The sequence below is a fragment of the Daktulosphaira vitifoliae genome, unplaced genomic scaffold (assembly GCF_025091365.1).
Source record: "Daktulosphaira vitifoliae isolate Bord-2020 unplaced genomic scaffold, ASM2509136v1 Scaffold_5, whole genome shotgun sequence".
Taxonomy (NCBI): Eukaryota; Metazoa; Arthropoda; class Insecta; order Hemiptera; family Phylloxeridae; genus Daktulosphaira; species Daktulosphaira vitifoliae.
Window position 1 is genome coordinate 8,826,037 of NW_026099576.1, and position 19,980 is coordinate 8,846,016.

The 19,980-nt window shown below is 25.0% G+C and overlaps 1 protein-coding gene across 2 annotated transcripts; it reads right to left on the bottom strand.

The window, feature by feature from the left end:
- Positions 1-4,242: 4,242 nt before the first annotated feature.
- LOC126906953 (annexin B9) lies at positions 4,243-16,574 on the bottom strand. 2 transcript variants are annotated; one of them, XM_050687915.1, is made up of 7 exons: positions 16,367-16,574; positions 14,219-14,395; positions 13,802-14,006; positions 7,185-7,264; positions 6,857-7,103; positions 4,531-4,712; positions 4,243-4,449 (listed from the first exon to the last, which is right to left on the bottom strand). In XM_050687915.1, the coding sequence occupies exons 1-7, from the start codon at positions 16,388-16,390 to the stop codon at positions 4,399-4,401; spliced, it is 966 nt and encodes a 321-aa protein (XP_050543872.1). In that variant the 5' UTR covers positions 16,391-16,574; the 3' UTR covers positions 4,243-4,398. The 2 variants fall into 2 exon arrangements, with proteins under 2 accessions (XP_050543872.1, XP_050543873.1); XM_050687916.1 differs by lacking the exons at positions 14,219-14,395; positions 16,367-16,574 and adding an exon at positions 14,075-14,186.
- Positions 16,575-19,980: the final 3,406 nt, after the last annotated feature.

The window sequence follows — 19,980 nt, forward strand, 5'->3', positions numbered from 1 at the left end:
TATGTTGCTAAAAATGTCATTGATGGCAACTAAAAATAGTGTGACACTTAATACCGATCCTTGGGGTAGTCCATTCTCTGTTTTTGTATGATCAGAAAGTACATTGTCGAGTTTAACTTGTGTTGTGCGGTCGGTAAGAAAGTTATATAAGAACATTAACATATGGCCATCTATGGACCAGCTAGATAGGATATCGATAACTCTATTTTTCCAAACCATATCATACGCTTTTTCCAGGTCAAGAGACACAATTTTATTTTATTTTTTGTTATTTTAAAGTACCTTACAAAAGTTTGTCATAGTAATAAATCCACCAATTTTTACAAAAGTTACATGAATCTAACTTACATCAAATATAAATTTGAACTTATTTTGATTATTTTGCCTCCTCAAAGTTAAGAAAACCACTTTGAATTTTAGAACTAGCTTGAATTGTTAAATTTAGCTGAAATTCATTCAATGTTCAGTGACTACGATGAATATACAACAATATTACACGCTCGGAGTACAAAGTTCGAACCCTGCCCGTCAAAATAACTTTTCTAGCATTTTTTATTCTTTATATACTGGAAAAACCTTTAAATATTAGAAATTTAGACAAAGATCTCAAAATTACGCTACTTCAAAAAAACATTTTATAATTAAATATCTCCAAATTAATAGGCGTATAAAATTTGATCTTATACTGAATTACACAGTAAAATAATATATCACTAAAATGAAATATTTTTTAATGATCATATATCAAAGTATATTGTACTAAACCAATTTATTACGCTAATTCCAAGTCGGAAATTAGATTTTTTTTATCACCACTCTTTTGCAAAAAAATGCTCAAGAAAATTATATCTTTAATTTTGATGAAAATTCCTTGTAGATCATTTATTTAGAATTAACAACAAATCATCTTCTGAAAAATTTTATATCAAGCTCTTCAATTTTTATACACATATGCCATAAAAGTAATAACTACTTTATAATTTTATTAATAATAAATTATTAAAATCAATTCATACTATATTTAATAGTTATATTAAATATTAATTCTTATTTAACACTTATAAATCAAAAAACTTGTTATTAGAATATAAGTAAGGAAATAGAGATTTCATGAAACGTATCTTATGATAGTGATTTGAATTACTGTTTTTTTTTTAATTACCTGATAGACCAATTAAAAAATGTATAATACATTAAACATTTTTTAAGTTTATAGGTTTTCCTCTTTATTGTAGAAAGTGCGTATAACACAATTTTTTAAGCATTATCTAAAAGGTATATTAGGTATGAAATTTGCTTCATTGAATAAATAATCTTGCACTACGATGCAAAACGATAAAATTGTTTTAAATAAATTGATATTCTTAAAATAATAATAATAATAATAATATATTAAGTAATATTTTTACTAAATATCAAATATTAATGGTGATTTTTTTCTTTAAGAGATTCAATTATACTTCAATATATCAACTTAACCCTGTAATATAATCCATTATCTTTAAAGATGGAAGTAAAAATTGTTTATAATATTTGGTTTAATTGTAATTTCCTGATCTATTGTTACTAGATCAGAGAGTAAATATTTATAGACATTTTTGAAAATGGTTGTATTATTAACAGTATATTCGTAAAAAGATAAAAGAAAATATTTTAGTTTATTAGACGAAATGGAATGAACTGTAAGAGGAAAGAGTACATCAGGAGCATCATGTGTAATCTCTTTTCGTGCTGTACGTTTTTTACAATAAGTCTTTTCTTTTATTTATTATTTTATAGTACTTTAAATGTATCCTTGTTTTGTACGTTTCACATTTTAGCTTCGATGCGAAGCTGAGAAGGTATTAATTTTACTATGATGTGTTTTTATTTTTATTTTGTGTCTGTTACCACTTTTTCTCAGCTCTCACCGAACCGATATCTTTCAATAATATGTCAAAATATCACAAATCGTATCTAGTCGAAGACATTACCCTCAAAAATCGAAAAATTTTCACTTGTTCCCCATAAATGGGGGAAACATCCAAAAAAATTACAAATTTAAAAATCGCTAATTTTCGAAATTTTTTCAAATTCTTTTACTTAAAACTACCATAACTTTTTAAAAAATCTATATGATTTTTTTTTATATAGATGCTTGATGTCTTTACCTATCATTTGGTATATTTTTTTTTATAAATTTAACCCTTTACCAGCCCACAGGGGGGGATTCAAAATGACAACTTTTTCACACAAAATTAACTTTATCAACTTAACTTTTGAAAGTGTTCCGGAAATACTGACACTTTTATACATATTATAAATTAAAGCTAATGTAATATACTTTATCATGGAAAAAAAAATTTCGGACTTTATTTTGCCTTCACGGTAAAAATGACTGCCGAATGTTATTTTTGTATGAAAATTCTCGAATTTGTATTTTACATTTTTAACTTTATAATGTTATAACTTTTTGAAAAATGTATGGATCACTACAATTTTTTTATGAGAAATAATATTTATAAATAATCTCTTTTTCATTCGACATACTTTATCTTAATCAGGTTATTAATAAGGAACTAGCAGATCATGGATATTTTGGAATAATCCTCCAATTTTTTTTAAATTAAACACTATCTAAAGATTTGCATCGAAGCGTTTTATTTTATAGTGATTTTAATCACTGTCAGATATTATACTTGATCAAACTATGCCACGTCACCACTGATCCGCGACCCCCCTGTACTGGGTTTTTTTTTAATTATATCTTTAATATTGTGTTATTATTGAACTCTGTTATTACTATAAGTAAAGCCATAAGGAGTTTCTCATTAGAACACAACTGGGTCTCTAAACGACACATCTTTAATAGTAAACAATCGAATAATTTGTGCTGATACTAGTTCAGTACCCTAAGTCTTATTACTCTTTTAAATTACGGTTGAACAGACCCAACCCTTAGTATTGATATAAGAGAAAATGTTTATAGTTGAGTCAGTCAGGACTTAAAGGATTTATTCATTTGTAAAGCTATTAAGTCATACGATATAACTCATTTTAACCATTATTCTAAAGGAATTTAAATTAATTATAGAATAACAATATTTAACTATCTTATCAAATATATCAACATAAGGTAATATATTTTAAATGGAATGTTTCTTTTAAAGTATGTGTTTAGCGTTGATAATGATAACATTGTTTCCGAAATACGTATCCGCGATTTTTCATTAATTAATTACGATAATGTTTCTAACATTTATAATAAAGATTAGAGATAATCATTTTTGTAAAAAGGTCGTTCAAAAGAATATTATTAATGGAAAAGAAATTGCGTACTATTACCAGTATATAACGTAAAAAGATAACATTTACTTCCGTCTTTTACATACGTTGACTAACGATTCATACCATAGGAAAATCGTAAAAATAATCTAAATTTAAAAAACTTCAAAATTCTGTATAAACTACTGAAACAAAATAAGAGTTTATGTTATGAACATTTTTCTTAAAAATTTATCTATAAAGTGGCTATCTTCAAATCTTAAAAAAAATTATTTTTTGTATTTGCCAAAAATAACATAAAACATATTTGAAATAGTCCTATACTGTAAAAATTGGTTTAAAAAAAGAAGTATAATATGTTATGTATAAGTTATATAAGTTGACAGTTAGATCTGTTTCACTTTTTATATATATAAATTCTATACTACAGTCTTTAAAAAAATATTTTGAGATAAGTATGAAATATAATATTAAAAATAACATTTTTTTAATTTAATCATAAATTTAAATAAGGTTGTTTAACTTAAATTTTTAAGCTTGTTAACTATATCTTAATAGGTGTGCATTTGATTCAACTGTCTTGCTATACTATTTCATATAGTCTACAAATAACAGTTAGTTTCAAAAAATAAAAGTCCATTCCGATATATTCAAATAAAGTACAAAATACTATTTTGTCATTGGCACAATCTGGGAATAGACCCTCCTTTTTGTGTCACAGCCCCTCTTCCCTAAAATATAATGGAATTTACATCAAAATTTATATAAAATTATTTTTTAGAGATCTCCAAAACATTTTGTTCAAATTGCACCTAATTCTACCCATTCAACTTCAAATTCACTTTTAATAAATATTTTTATAATTTTGATACAAATAATTTATTCTATATAATTGATTTTAGTAGATTTTGAATATCTATCAACTACTAAAGAAAAGTTATGAAAAATAACTACAGTTTATATAGAAAAGCAATATAGTAAATTTAGTACTGAAGTATATTATTTTAAAAATAATTCAACTTATAATAATATAACAAATAAAGATTTTATAAAACGTAATAGTTATTAGCTTAAAATAAATATAATTTAAGTTGTAAATATTAAAGAAATCTTTTAGAAAAACAAAATTACATTTTATCCAATCAGTTTCAATAAAAGTTTCTTATAATCTCCAGAAGTATCTCCCTGTAATAATAAAAACTTTAATTAAATCCTACTACCAATTTAATAAATACTTAGACTAATTATTGCTAATTGTCAACTTACGTTAATCCAAGATTCCAATGACTTTCCATATAATCTTTCAAATGCCAATTTAATGTCACCAAGATCGATTTCAGACCTTGACACTATAATTCTTATCAAAGTCTTATCATCTGTTCCCATACCAGCCATACTTTTGTGCAAACGTTCCGCAAAGAAATCGATTTTACTTCTAATACATTTGACTGAAACATAATAAATTAATTAAATTTTTGCAAAATTTTATCTTAATATGAAACATATATTAGGTACTTTAGTAGACTTACGTAAATCTCATTCTTTACAAAGTTACAATTTTTAATATTCATTCCCAAATATTATATTTTTATTAAATATTAATGGGTAACATAAAAAATGCAATGTGTTTTTTTTAAATTTTAAAAGTAAGTATTCAACAAATTTTACAAACACCATGAATTACTAACTTTTTAATAATAGAAGTAATTTTTAATTTTTAAATCTGCTAATAATTTTATACCATTAAACATGAAGTTTTTACTTTTCTTTTTACGATTTATTGAGTATTACATGTCACGTTTTTAAAATCTTTCACTTACTACAGTGGCATATTTCGTCTATAGAGCTACAATTAGGGGTCGCTTAAGGGAGACAATAGCCTCCCCAAATTTTTTAGGGGTAAAACTCAATATTTAAAACCAAAAAAAATGTTCTAATACAAATAGGTTGAGTTTAGTTTGTCATCGAAAACATAAATATTATTAACGTCAATTAACACAAAAATGTAAGAGTTCATTCAATTTTATTTTAAGGGTAAGCAATAATTAATAACTTTGATTTGATAATCGTATCTTATCGGTCAAGCGGTGATATGATGTACGAACATTTTATATTTCAAGATTAATGATAACCTTTAATAATGAGAAAAAATGTTCTCACTTTTTTTTACTCGTCATCATTATTTAATAATTTATATAAAATTATTTTAAAATAATTATATTATTATGTTTATTTGATCATAGAACATTTAGACATAATAAAACCTAGTATAGTTGGGACCTAGCATTGTGTGGACAAAGTATAAAAAACTTTTGTAGGGGTGGTTTGTCCCCTAATTTATAATATCACTCACATTTATATCTGGGTTTAGAATTAACTATGTGAAATATTGCCAAGACTAACAAAGTTTATAATCCTTTCAAAGTTCAAAAGATACATATTTTTGGACTTACTCTTAGTTATTAATATTATACAACAAGTATATTTGAATTAATTTTAAACAGTTTATTAAACTAAATATTTGGTTTGACGATTTCAGCTGCGAATACACATATATTTACTTAATTTAATACATCTATAAACTATAACCCATTATATATAATTAATTTTAATTTTCTATAAAAATTAAATATTTAAAACTCTGAGTTATAATATAATAAGCACAAGAAAATGACAAAGAGAGAAATTGTAAACTTCAACAAAGGTGACCTTTAAATATTATATAAACACCGATAAAACTGATTAACTACATTTCACAAACTCCGAAATATATGAAATTTTAATTGTCTATAAAATTTAGATATTTATAAGCCTCGGTTATAAAATTATAAGCTCTTAAGCACGAGAAGTGATAATGGGGAAAATTGTAAACTCCAACAAAAGTGACCCTATTGATTATTTTTATATTGCGAATATTCTTTTCCATTCGTCCATTATTCCTTATAGATTAAGATATAACAGTGATTTACATCATTATCGTAAAACGCTTCAATGCGAACAGGTTAATTTCTATTTGGAACTGTTTTTATTCACACACAAAAAAACAAACAAAAATGAATACTGTTGAAAAACTGTTAAGATAAATTTTTTTCAAAATTTGAGGTTAATATCATCTTTTAGATGTAATTTTGGTACTTTTAATGTATAATATTAACGTAAACCAGTGACAGCTGAAAATTAAATTAATACCTTTTCAGTTTTGTGTCGAAGTTTAATAATATACTCGATAGCTTTTATACTTATAATGTCTAACTTTTATGTGACATGATTATTTTTTACTAATATGAATAATGCAATTTTATCACTTTGAATACAAGTTAGTACAAATTATTTATTAAAAAACCGTAATAAATTAAAACAAATGTTTTTCAAAGGTAAAAATCTAAGCAAATTTGTGTTGTTTTCATGCAAAGGTTAATCTGTTATAGATATAAAAACCAAATAATGTACTATCTCCTTACAAATTTATAACACAATTTAGATTATTGATTTTTCTTGTGTAAGAAATACAATAGTTGCAATTTAACAGTATTATAAAAAATTAACTAAGTGTATCAAACTGATACTATAGACTGGTTTTATTTAAACTTACCTAAGTACAAAAGACCCATGCAGATGTCGCCAGAAAATTCACTTTTTATTGATTCTTCTAAATCTTTTCCAGACAGTTTTTCATACTCTAATATCACACGTCTCAAGTGCTGATAACTTTTGTTTACTAAAATCCTATTGAATTCAGATTCATCTGTTCCCCATTTCAGTTCACCGGCATTGTATAAAGCCTCAGCATCCGTTTTAGCAGCAGCCTCATCTACATTAGGATTTTCTTCTCGGTTACCCTTTTTAAAATGTGCTAATTAATATAATATAATACAAATGTGTCATTTAAAATACTTTAAATAAATTTAATTATCACGTACCAAACTTAAAGAAACGCACAGTCGTTTAAAGTGTCCTGAAGTATCCCCCTTAATATCTTTTTCCAAGGAACTTCCATATTCTAAAAGCAATTAAAATTGACAATTTAAATGTGTTATTGCATTTTTTTAATATTTTTTATGGCTTCTTTAATTAGATATTTTTAATTTTCTTACGTTTTAAATTAATATTTGAAATATTTTAATTTTAAATAGTATTAGCTACATATGAACAATTCGTTGTTGATGTGAAATTATTCATCACAACAACAATCCATCACTATCATTATTTTAGTTTGCAAACTATTTGTCATTATTAACTCAAAAATTTGAAGTTGTCGATAGTATTTTATGGTCAGTATATATTATTGACTTGTAGAATTTAATATATTTTGTTAATTATAATATAATTTATCATATTAAACATCACATTTGTCAATAATGTAACAAAGTTTCCATTAATCCTTTTAATTATTATTTATTGAATTTATTTGTATACCATAAAATTAATTGAATAGAAGCAAATTTAAATATTTATTTCACTTCAATACAAAATAAAAAATATAGCTTTGATGTAATCAAATATTTCAACTAATTATGATTTGTGATCGTTTAATTCTTGAAAGGAATCGATAAGGGCTGAGAAAAATGTCGACAGACAAAAAAAACACATTACACTAAATTTCATATTTTCTCAGCTATTTATCGAAGCTAAAATATTAAATACAAGTTCATATAAAAATAAATAATATATTTAAATGACGTAAATATAAAACGAAAAATATTTTCTAACATTTTTCAATATAAAATATTAAAACAAATGTAAATATAGAAAAAATGAAATTGAACTACTATATCATTACATTATAAACAAAACATAGATTAAATTAATTAAATTAAATTAAATTAATTAATTAAATTAGATTAATTAAAGATATACGACTTTCAAACATTATTTAAAAATGAAAAAGCTAGGAAAATTACCCGCAAAGTTCAGAAAAATTTTTAGCAAACTGTAAATGTTTCAAAAATTTTATCGAAAACGTTCATTGCCGCCCCGTTTTTTTTAACGTTCATTTTAATCGTGATAAACGATTTTAAATTTGAAATTATGACCAGATTTGCCTAAATACTTTTAAAAATAACCTGAAAATATAGTTGAAATATATTTATTTTTAACTGAGTTATGAGATTTTTTTTTTAAGTCCACGCGCATATATTTATAGTAAGATATGATATCACTTTACGTATTTTGTTTAAATTTTATGTAGTTTTCACTAATAACACTGCATTTAAAGATTATTTTTAATGATTATTTAGTGTTTTTTCGCCTACCTGTTGTTTAGAATAATAATAAGTGGGTTATTATGAAATATAATTGTGAATACACCTTAGTATTTTGTAGTCATAATATTGTTTTTTTAAATATTATTTAATTAACAAGTTAGACTATTTTTCTGTTAAACTGATTTTGGGATTATACTTTTTACACACAACAAATATCGTGCATAGCGTAGCTGGATACTCCAACCGGAATCAGTAACCTACCCACAAAAACGGTGTGAAGGGCCTAAAGCACCGCAATTGTGTGAGGCAGAACTCCAGTTATGCGATGCCTAATTGTTTAATAAAATTTAATAATATATACCTTTTAAAAATTAGGCACGAAATTTTTTTAATCAAATTAAACTCTTAAAATTGTGTAATCATGACCGTGCATGACGTCTGTGAATATGTATAATAGATATCCTCAACGTTCGTACAAAACTGTATTGTTATTTTTATTATCAGACGTCTGTTGCGATTAAAAAAATAAGTCGTTCCGAAAGAACTCATCCTAATTTTCCGATAGACACCTAAAATTTTTTCATCAGTATAGAATATCAATCCTCTTTAAAGGCGCCACTACTCAGAATGAAAAATTAGCTTAATAAATGGTGTAATAATAACCACCTCCAAAATTTCTTAGATTCTGAAATTGTTTAAGTTAAACGTAATCGCCCATTTAACATTTTCATGTTGTTCAAATAGTAAATATATTAATAAGTAAAGAGATATATTTTTAAGAGCTGATGAGATTTGACGAGAATGATACAAGTAATGAAAATTTATTTGATCAGAATAAACTATTTAAGTATCTTGGAGACAATCAATATACAATATGTCCAATAAACAGAACGAAATTGAATATTTGGAGTTATTTTTACTATAATTAATAAATGATACATTTTATTTAAAGTTGTTTATTTTAATTATTACTTGTCACACATAAGTCATAACTAATTACTAATTTCACTTTAAACGGTTAATTTTACTGTAATATGAAATGGCTCGAAGGCAAAAAGGAAAAAATAATGTTTTGTATACCATTTAGTAGTAAAACAGAAATATTATTGATATTTTCTGAACTAAAAACTTATTTTGTTTTTTACTTGAAATTTGATTATTTTAAGTCTAATACATATTATATTTTTTTAGTAGTATTTTAGCTTTATTAATTTTTATATATTATACAAAAGCGCTTAGCACTTATCCAATTAGATAGCATGAATTTAGTGAGATGTACCAATAATTAAAATGCGTTAAGACTTAGAGTTATAAATTACTTGAATATGATTACAGTGTAAAACGCTTACTAAATCAAAGTCGGAATATAAATTTTCATTATTAAATTAATAGTGATTGATACAATATTAGTAAAATTTTACATATTTATTGTATTATGTGGTTATGAAATAAAATAAAATTTAAGGAATGTATTAATAACACAAAAATAATTTAATATTTTTTTTGAAAAATCAATTACAATGTATTTAATTTCAAATTGTAAATAGAAAAATTAAAATTAAAAAAAAAAAAAAATTAGTCATTTAGATAACTAATACTTTGTATTGTAATAATTTTATACCTATGCTGGAGGATGAGCGAGTCTGACTAAAGTCTATCGATAAAAACAAAAGCACCTACACTACTAATCAATCTATTAAATTTTTAAAATTTTTCTATTTTATAAGTTATTTAAATATATATATATATATATGTTTCGATTAAAAAAAATTAAATTTACACCCTTAAAAGCATCAGAGATGAACATAAAAAATATTTTATAACAGACAAACAGAGTAACAAAAGAAAACAAAAATCGCAAAAAATTATATAGAGGAATTGAGTGGGTCTAGTGTCAAAAAAATCACATTTTATAATATTAGCAACCTAATTACTTTGTATTACTCCACTCTAGTAGGTGAAGAAACTTTATTTCGCTTTTGAGTTTGCAAAAATTATGAAATTACATTTTCGTAATACCCATTAAATTTAGTTATTTATTTTAAACCTCACAGTTCTTTACCATAAACTATTTTATTCGTCGGAATAATAATTGAACTAAAAACAATATTATTAGAAAGTTAAAAATAATATTGACTTATTCGAAAAAATGTCTAGTTAAGTACATTATTCAAAATAAAGACAGGGTATTTTCTTTCGATGTAGTAGTCTTATTTCCAAATATTCTGATAAATATAATAATTGTTTTTTTTTTTTAATACTGTCTAAGGAAAAAACATACAACAGGATGAAATTAATGAGTTTTAAATTTAACAAATGTACGTATGGGTCTGTTGTAATATCCACATATATTACTTTTAAATAATTCTTAAAACATTTGAATGTAAATTATAAGAAAAGTACAATTTCACGAAAATTGTATTAAGTAACAAACTGATATCATAAGAATGCTTTGTAATTTAAATATATTCATGTAATAATTCTCTAAATCGTGATTACCGTGTATTAAATAATTATTATAGTTATAAAAAAGTCTAAAAAGGCAATACGGCATTAGAGATTGTCATTAAATAAGAGATGAGGGCTATCAACTATATGAAGTAAAAAGGCTGAAGTAGCAACCTCTTATTTCCTTTTCAAAGCATCAGCACAGTAGTGCAGTAGTTACTAGGTAAAGTAGAACATATTAGTGGAGTTAGCTAGTCACTTAGATAACTAGCACAACAAGGTGGAAAGTGAGTAGGAAGCAATCTCGACTGCCGTATGTCTCATAACACAAATCTTATTTCGGTGTTCAAATTATTTCTACCTGACTACAATTTATTTTAGGAGCTTAAAAAAGGACAACGAAAAGGTGAGTCAATTTTATCAACCTCCGTCATAGATTTTAATTACTAGAAAAGTATTGATCGTTTTCAAACTAAAGGGTTTTATAAGTAGCTGAAATCATTAATATAAATATACTAGTAATTATATATACATATATATATTAAATATGTTTTATCGTATTGTAAGAACACATGGTGTCCACTTATTTTAAAAGTTTAAGGAGCGAGGCGTTCGTCCTGTTGCCGGCGCTACTCTAAGCAAAGAAATCCTTGGAGCGAGACGATCGTGCTGTTGCAGGCGCCACTCGATGAAGAAGTACCCGGAGCGAGACTGTGTTAACGTACATACTACTTGGGGTTAATTAACACACACGAAACCACATTCTTACAATTAAACACATCAACAGCATAATTTCCTACCGTAAATTATTTTAAAAGCCTTATTATTTTTGAACCATCGAACCACGACCCGATAAACTATATTAATTAATTATATGAAGTAATTCACTTGCGCTCAACCACATTTAGCCCTTTTACAAAAATATATTATTTTTTTACATTTTTATAACACAATAATAACAAAACCTGAGACAAATTAAACCTTTTCTTCTTTTTTTTTTATTATATTTTATATTATATTATATTTTGAATTACTACAGGTCAACATGTTTTTCAATTTCAAAATATATTTTATGAGCAAATTGAGGTATAGCAATGATATCTGTTATAACCAGTTTTAGCAGAACATTTCATTAGTAGGTTCGAAACAAATTTATAATACACCTATGGCGGTTTCTTGTAAATTTGAGTTAGGTTTGTTGATAACATTTATGCAGTAAGAAACAAAGTTTTTAATTTGGAGGTCATCACAACGCATTTACATTTTTTTTTATCCATCAATTATATTTTTACAAACAGAAAATAGAAAAATATTTACCATTTTTTATTTATTAGTCCGAACACTAAAATTAAATAAAGAAAGGAGGGCCAACTAGTAGATTCACTAGCGTGAAACAAAAAGTAATTAATTAGATCACCCATTTTATATTATCGGGACATTTCGATTGGGCTACATAGAATTTTTATGAGTTTTATTATTACTTTAGTAACTACTAAGAGTAATAATTTAAGAGATTTATTTAGTAACCCAAAAGATAAAGTAGAAGTATAGTGAAAATCAGGTGTATATAAAATACTATGTGAAAATTATTATAAATGTTACGTAGACCAAAAAAAATAAATGGGTCATGTTTAAAAATCATTTAAAATCAAAAAGTTTATTTATCTCCTATGACAAATTTTGATACTTAATCACTCCATTAAAATAATAAAAAAATTTATTTTGCAATATTTTATAATAACAACAACTATTAAAGTTGACCAAAGAAAAATCAAGAAGGGGCAGTTACGCCCCCATTCCCCTTCTGGATGCCTATGGACATAGCGAGTCTTTTTAAAACTAAATATCTCTAAGTTAAAATTACTAAATCCAATTGGAACATTTTGATAGGTATTACTGTATAATTTTAAACATAATACAATATTTTTCTAAGAATTAAATTCTACTTTTACAAATTAGTCTTATAGTAGTATTTTAATATTTTTCATTTTTAAAATAGAGTATTTATCAAGTGAAAATTGATAGCCTACGTAAGTACTGATTTAATAAATTTTAATAATATGTCTAACATAGGTGATTGCATTTTCTTTAAATGTACAATGATTATAAAATAAACAAACTGTATTATTAGGTAAATGAATGTGTTTATGACAAGGACAGTAACTAAGTAAGTAAGGACAGTTTAACTTAGCATTAAAAATGTATAGTGTACTTGATAGTGATTTTTTTATCGTTCATCAATATTTCATCATCTATAGTAATTTATTAAGTTTATCACCGTTAATGCTCAAGAATTAAAATAGTGATTATTGAAGACAATTTTAAGTTATAGTCTTGATTTTTTTATTTATAATATATCGTTTACTAATAGAAAATTATAAAAAAATTACTGGAAATTTTACAAAAGTTCTAATCAAAGATAATTCGGTAACATTGCCAAGTCTTTAAATTAAATTTTAATTATTTACTAGCATTGTCCAATATAATATGAAACTTAATTATTTATTGGAATTATTTGTAAAAAAAATTATATAAAATCTAATTTTGTGTACGCGAATAAATCTAATATCAGTTAAAATTAAGTACCTTTGACTAATTGATCACTTACTAAAGTAATTATAGAATATTTATTGATTGTTTATCATTTTCGTTGGGCTATTATATAGAATAACGCATACAACTTATATGTATTACTTTTTTGATCGACAATGTATTAAATTAATTTACTAAGTTTGAATTTTCGACCTTCAAAAAGAAATCCAAGTTTTTGCAGATTTATTACGCAAACTATTACCTTTTTTAGGTCAAAATACTACAAATTTCTTTCTCAACTCATTTAAATTGTACAAATACTTTTTAAAAAACAGATTATACAAAAAACATACGTTTTGAGTAGCATTCAGCGACAGTCTTAACACCATAATTACTCAAAGTACATAAAATTTCAACAAGCACCTCTTCTTTAGTGCCGACTCCTGATATGGCATCATGTAGTTCTTTAGCATAATAATCCGGTAATGGTGTCATCATGGCCAAAATAGTGTCTTCAAAATGACCACCAAGTTCACTCTTCAACTCTTTTTTCAAATCCTGATAAATGAAACATTTCATTGTTTTAGTTAAAATTATATTTTCATAATCAATACAATAACTATTACAGCTTTTTTAAAAACCATTGTATTTTTTATTTTCCATAGCAAATAATTTATTTCTTTTTGACCTTCAACAGTCATGAAGGTATACATTATTTTCAATAAAATAAAAAACCAGCATCATTTATGTAACAATTTTTTTTTTCATACTTTTCCATAAAGAGATTTAAAAGCTTCGGCAATTTCGATTCGTTGCACGATACCTCTATGAGCCAGTATATCAGTTATTACTTTTTGGTCGCAACCAAAACCTTTCATGGCTTTTTTCAAATTGGATGCATCTTCTTTGGCATCGAAGGTTGCTGCTGGAAACACAGTGGGCGTACACTAAAAAAATAATACATTAAAATATGTACATAACACTACCCAAGAATATAACATAATGAACAACCTACAAATTTTTAAAATATGACAAAGTAGGAGATCAGTAGCATTTGTACATAAAAATCGTGTAATACTCCCTGTTAATTACTCTGTAAAAAGTCATATAGTTTGTACTAATTACTTACTATTTGTATACAAACCTACATAATAGATATTTTTACTCGCTCATTGAAACAGTGTATACATTTTTTATGTTTGAATTTATGTAATCCAGTTTATTTTTAAAACGTAAAAATGTATTTAAAAATTATACAATTAGTTTCAATCTCATAGATTGTCAACTGATATTATAATATTGATACTATATTAATATAATAATAATATAAAAAAGGAATAGTGGTCATTCATAGAACATCATAATATTATACATACATTCTTTTATGGCCACAAGACAAAGTTCTATACACATACTTAGTAACAATTGAAGTCTACATTGAGTTTCCTATCGTTCCCAAGGCCGTAGACACCATATTAATAATTCTATTTTATCAATGATGTCATAAAAGTTATTCTTGGGCGTGGACCTTACATATTAAAACAATTAAAACTGACAATCAAAATTTAGTAAGACTATAATTTATAATATGTTTAACTGATACAGATCAAAAATAATTCTGTCACAAAACAAATATCTAAATGATTATATATGCATATAATATTCTATGTTGGTTGTTTCACTGAAAATATCTCCAATTATCTGGTTTTTTATTACAGTACAATAATCAAGTGTATATTTATATCTGGTATATTTTTCGTTGTATATTTGTTTACTAAAAATGTTTATTATTGTAAAAATGTTTACTAAAAAAGTGGAAAAAACGACTACATCAAACAATAGATAGAAAAGTACAAGGTAATATATGCCATAACAAAGTTAGTACCTAAAACACACGTAATAATCAGGTAATGTTCCATTGAGGATAGAAATGAACATCACTGACGTAATATTATTGTTTTGTTATTTTTAAGTATATTAAAAAATTCCAATAAATCACAAAAATTCAAAGCAAAAATAATTTAAAAATATGTGAAAGTTATTCTAGCAATTCTATATGAAAGTAAATTATTGAAAAATTTATCTTTACAAATAAAACAAAATCTAATATTATTAAAATCTAATATAAATATGTCTAAATTGCAAAAAGACTTCTTGATATGATAAAAAAAAACATTTTACAATATGTCTTAATGAATGTAATAAATGGAAATTATTCTAGAGAATATTTAGATTACTATTCGTATTTATTTCACTATTATTTATACTACCAATAAAATTGACTCATATAGTAATATTAATAATTGAAAATGTTCATTTTTGTCAGAAATTAAATGCATTCAATTAAAAAAATATATAGTTTTAGAAATTGAATATTTTAGACGTGATACTTCATAAATAGTTCAAAGTTTATTTTTCAAATTATCATAGGTACAATAAATGTACACTTATTCTATTATATGAAAGAAAATTTTAAAACTTCTGTGATATTATAACAACCTCAAAACTATTATATTTATTAATATTTAATGGAAAAAAGTAATTTTAAAAGTTAATTATTGAAACAAAATTGAATACTATACTTTAAATGAGATCGCATAATGTTTGGAAATGTATAAATTTATATAACTACACTATGTTATCTAATCATGTTATCGGCTAAATTTAATAATTGTCAATAATTTTAACTTAAAATATTATATAGACGTTAACAAGTAAAACTAAAGGTAGTTTAAAAACTACAAAATTGATATAAAGAACTGTAGTGGTTTTTTATTTTAGTTTATTAGAAATAGTTTTACAGGAAATACGCAAAGAAACATATATATATATATATATATATATCATTGTATATGGCCGACCCCAAGTAGTTGGTATTAAGGCGAGGAAAAAGAAGATATAAAGAAATTGTTACTTACATTGGAAGTTACGTATTTAGTCATATTGAAGTATACGAGAGCCGGTGTCTTGAACTGTATCGGTCGTTTAACAGCGGCAACAGTTGGCGGTTTATTTATACTATAACAATATGATAAGATACGTAGTTTTGTTTCACTTACTTAAACGTTATCACGACGACTAGTACGAATTGTTAGACGGCTGTTAGTCAAGTGCGGCGATTGTTGATGATGTCATGTGATTTAGCCCACCAAACTTTGATAACGGCCAGAAATATTTTTATCATGTCAAGGACGTGTGCGCGCCGTGCCAACCACCTCCACCGATGTATTATAGTCCTCTTAACTGCTATATCTGTGTAGTATTCGATGTGATTTATTCGACAAGTACCGAGAAATCAATTTTTAGTTTCTTAACGTCGTTTAAAATAAGTGCGAACCATGTCGATGCTATTGAAAGCAATATCTTATCAACTTTCTATGCGTACAGATACAACTGCTCGCTCGATTTAGGCATAGAACAGAATTTTATAATTATTAGTAATATTGTTCTCAAGCGTGACGACACGTTTTAGTACTGTAATTTATGAAACATTACGTTTTATATAAACATGAAATAATTATAAAAAAATGCGCGAGGTAAAGTTATATTATGACCTTAACTGTCAGATAAACTTAACTATTTTTTATTAGTCATCAAACTTGATGCCCCGGACAGTTAGTATGTTCTATGTCTTAGACGGATTTCCTATTACAAAAACATAGAAACAACAATTACCATCAAACGATTTTGTTAAAAATATAGAAATTAAATTATATATTGTTTAATCAATTAATTATTAAAATAGTAAAACTTTTCAAGTAGCCTCGCATGATTTATGAGACCATGTCCCAAAACAAAAAACGTCTTATGTGGATTATCTCAAATAATTTTTCTTATAAACTATTCAGGAAAAAACATGATCATGAGTTGTTTACAGTTATACACATAACAATTTATTTATTAGGTCAAGTACCTGTAAGAACATAAGATAAAAAATTATCAAATAATTGAAATGTGTTAATCAATCTATTTTTTTAAAAGTAATCAATTAATTTAATTACATATATTCATATGCAATTTCCACGAGCTTTAACAAAAGTTGCTATTATGCCTTTGCTCACGGTACAGTATCAAATTAAGAAATTTGTGAGGTTTTTAGTTTTTGAATATTTAACATAATATACCGAAAATACTATTAGTAATAATAATCGTGAGTTATTTCAAACAATTAAATCGTTTTAGGGGTGAATTCAAAGTTTTTAGTAAAAACGCAAATAATCTAAGCACATACTGAAAAAAACTCAAACTTTCTATAAAATGGATGTTATTGTTACTTTCTCAGAAAATACTATCTTTGTATAAAACTCTTAATGAAATTGATATAACTGTTTTATATGTTAAAAGAATGTCAATAAAATAAAATAAATATTTAGTCTATAAATTAATAACATTAAATATTTATAAGTAATCTAAATATAAACGTAGAATTACTTATAATAATTTATGGGTTTGTCATAAAAGAATAATTCTTTGGAAATTAAATTTTAACGAAATGGTAGAAAAATGATATATAATAAAGTGATTTTTGTTTTTTTTTATGTAAAATGGCGTTTTTTTTTACAATTCCTATATCGGTTTGTGTTTGATCGGTATAAACAAATGTGTGTATATATAAATTCGTTTATGTGTATTATTTCTTAGTAATATTTTTCACGAATTCTATTCTGACTACATATGAATTTATACTTATTTGTTAGCGATTTATTATTTCTTGCTTTTACCTTGATATTTAAACTTTACCACGATTTGTGTATTTTGTGAAACACACGTTACACAGTCACTAATATTTTAGTATGTTTTACATGAAGTGTTTACTTACGGAGATTGAAAATACTCATTTCCCTAAAAAGTTGCTCAAGTCAGATACAAAAGAGCCAAAACAAAAGTCAAAATAATACAAAATAAAAAAAATAGAAAATATTTTAAATTTGTTTGATTAATTGTTTTTCTTCTTCCCTCGTTGTCTCTATACCAACTATTTACAGGAAAATAACCGGCCCCATTAAAAAATAACAGATCACCGTAAATCCCCCAACAGTTTCAATTATATCCAATGTTAAAACTTAATTAAGTACCAACTATATTCATATTACTATAGGTATTATTAGTTAGTTTTTAAACCTACTAAAATATTATTGACAGTATAACTCGTGTTTCACAAAATACACAAAACGTGGTAAAGTTTAAATATCAAAATAGATTTATACTTTGATTTCATCCATTTATAAACAGAGCATAGAAAAAAGTTCATCAAATAATAAAAAATTGACTGATTTGATTAAAGTCAAAACAATTATTTATAGAAAAAATTTAAATCAATATATTACAGAAAAACAATCGTTAATTTATATTATAATTTAGAATTGAAGTTAAAAGATAATAATAGTAGTAAAATTGACTACCACCCAGTATTAAGTTTGTTGATTTACTTTTGTGGGGATTGGTTGATTTATATAGATTGATTTTCAACTATAATTTGATTAATGTAAATTACAATATATATTTATTTTAAAATAAAATGTAATTTAAAACTTCCATCAAACATAACAACAATGTCTGCTAAAAAAGAACAAAACAGAAATATTACAATAATATAGTAATAAATATAGTTTAAAAAAACTAAAAAAACACGCTTTTAAAGCACATCGAACTAAAAAGTTAAGAATAATTTTTAAAATAAGTTTAAAATAATTATGAACAAAAAATACTAGTATTATTGTGATAAAAGCGTCGGGCGCTCAATATACGAAAAATATGGCACAAAGCACCCACGCTTTTATCACAATAATACTAGTATTTTTTGTTCATAATTATTTTAAAAATTATTTTTAACTTTTTAGTTCGATGTGCTTTAAAAGCGTGTTTTTTTAGTTTTTTAAACTATATTTATTTTTTACTTTTTAGTTTCATGTTATGATAGTAGTTACTATCAATATCATGGTTGTTACGGGTAACGGGAAATCAGGGTTCGATTCCGGGGAGGGAGTCTGAGAAACGGCTACCACATCCAAGGAAAGCAGCAGGCGCGTAAATTACTCACTCCCGGAACGTGGAGGTAGTGACGAAAAATGACGATACGGAAATCATCCCTCGTAATCGGAATGAATACTTTATATCTCTTAATTAGAATAAATCGTGTTAATAAATTAATTTTAATAGTAATTAGAATATATATATACAGAGTGTTCAGTAAATAAGGAAACGAATTTCTATTGTACTCATCGTTTGTAACAATTTAACTGTTTCCTAACTTACTGAACACTCTGTATATATATACAAGTAAAGCGACTTAAATACGTAAACGTATCATGCACTAGGTATAACCGTATTTTGTGGGCGGGCGGGTTGGACTAACGTTATACCTGAGGTATAAACGGTGGTAGGAATATATAAATATTTATACGTAAGGCGCATTAGACGCGGGCGGTATTGGTCAGTCAAAATAAAAATTTGTTTATATATATATAATATTGATGACAAGCACGCGTGTACGGGTACGATAACTAAAAATAAATTTTTATAGGAATAGTGT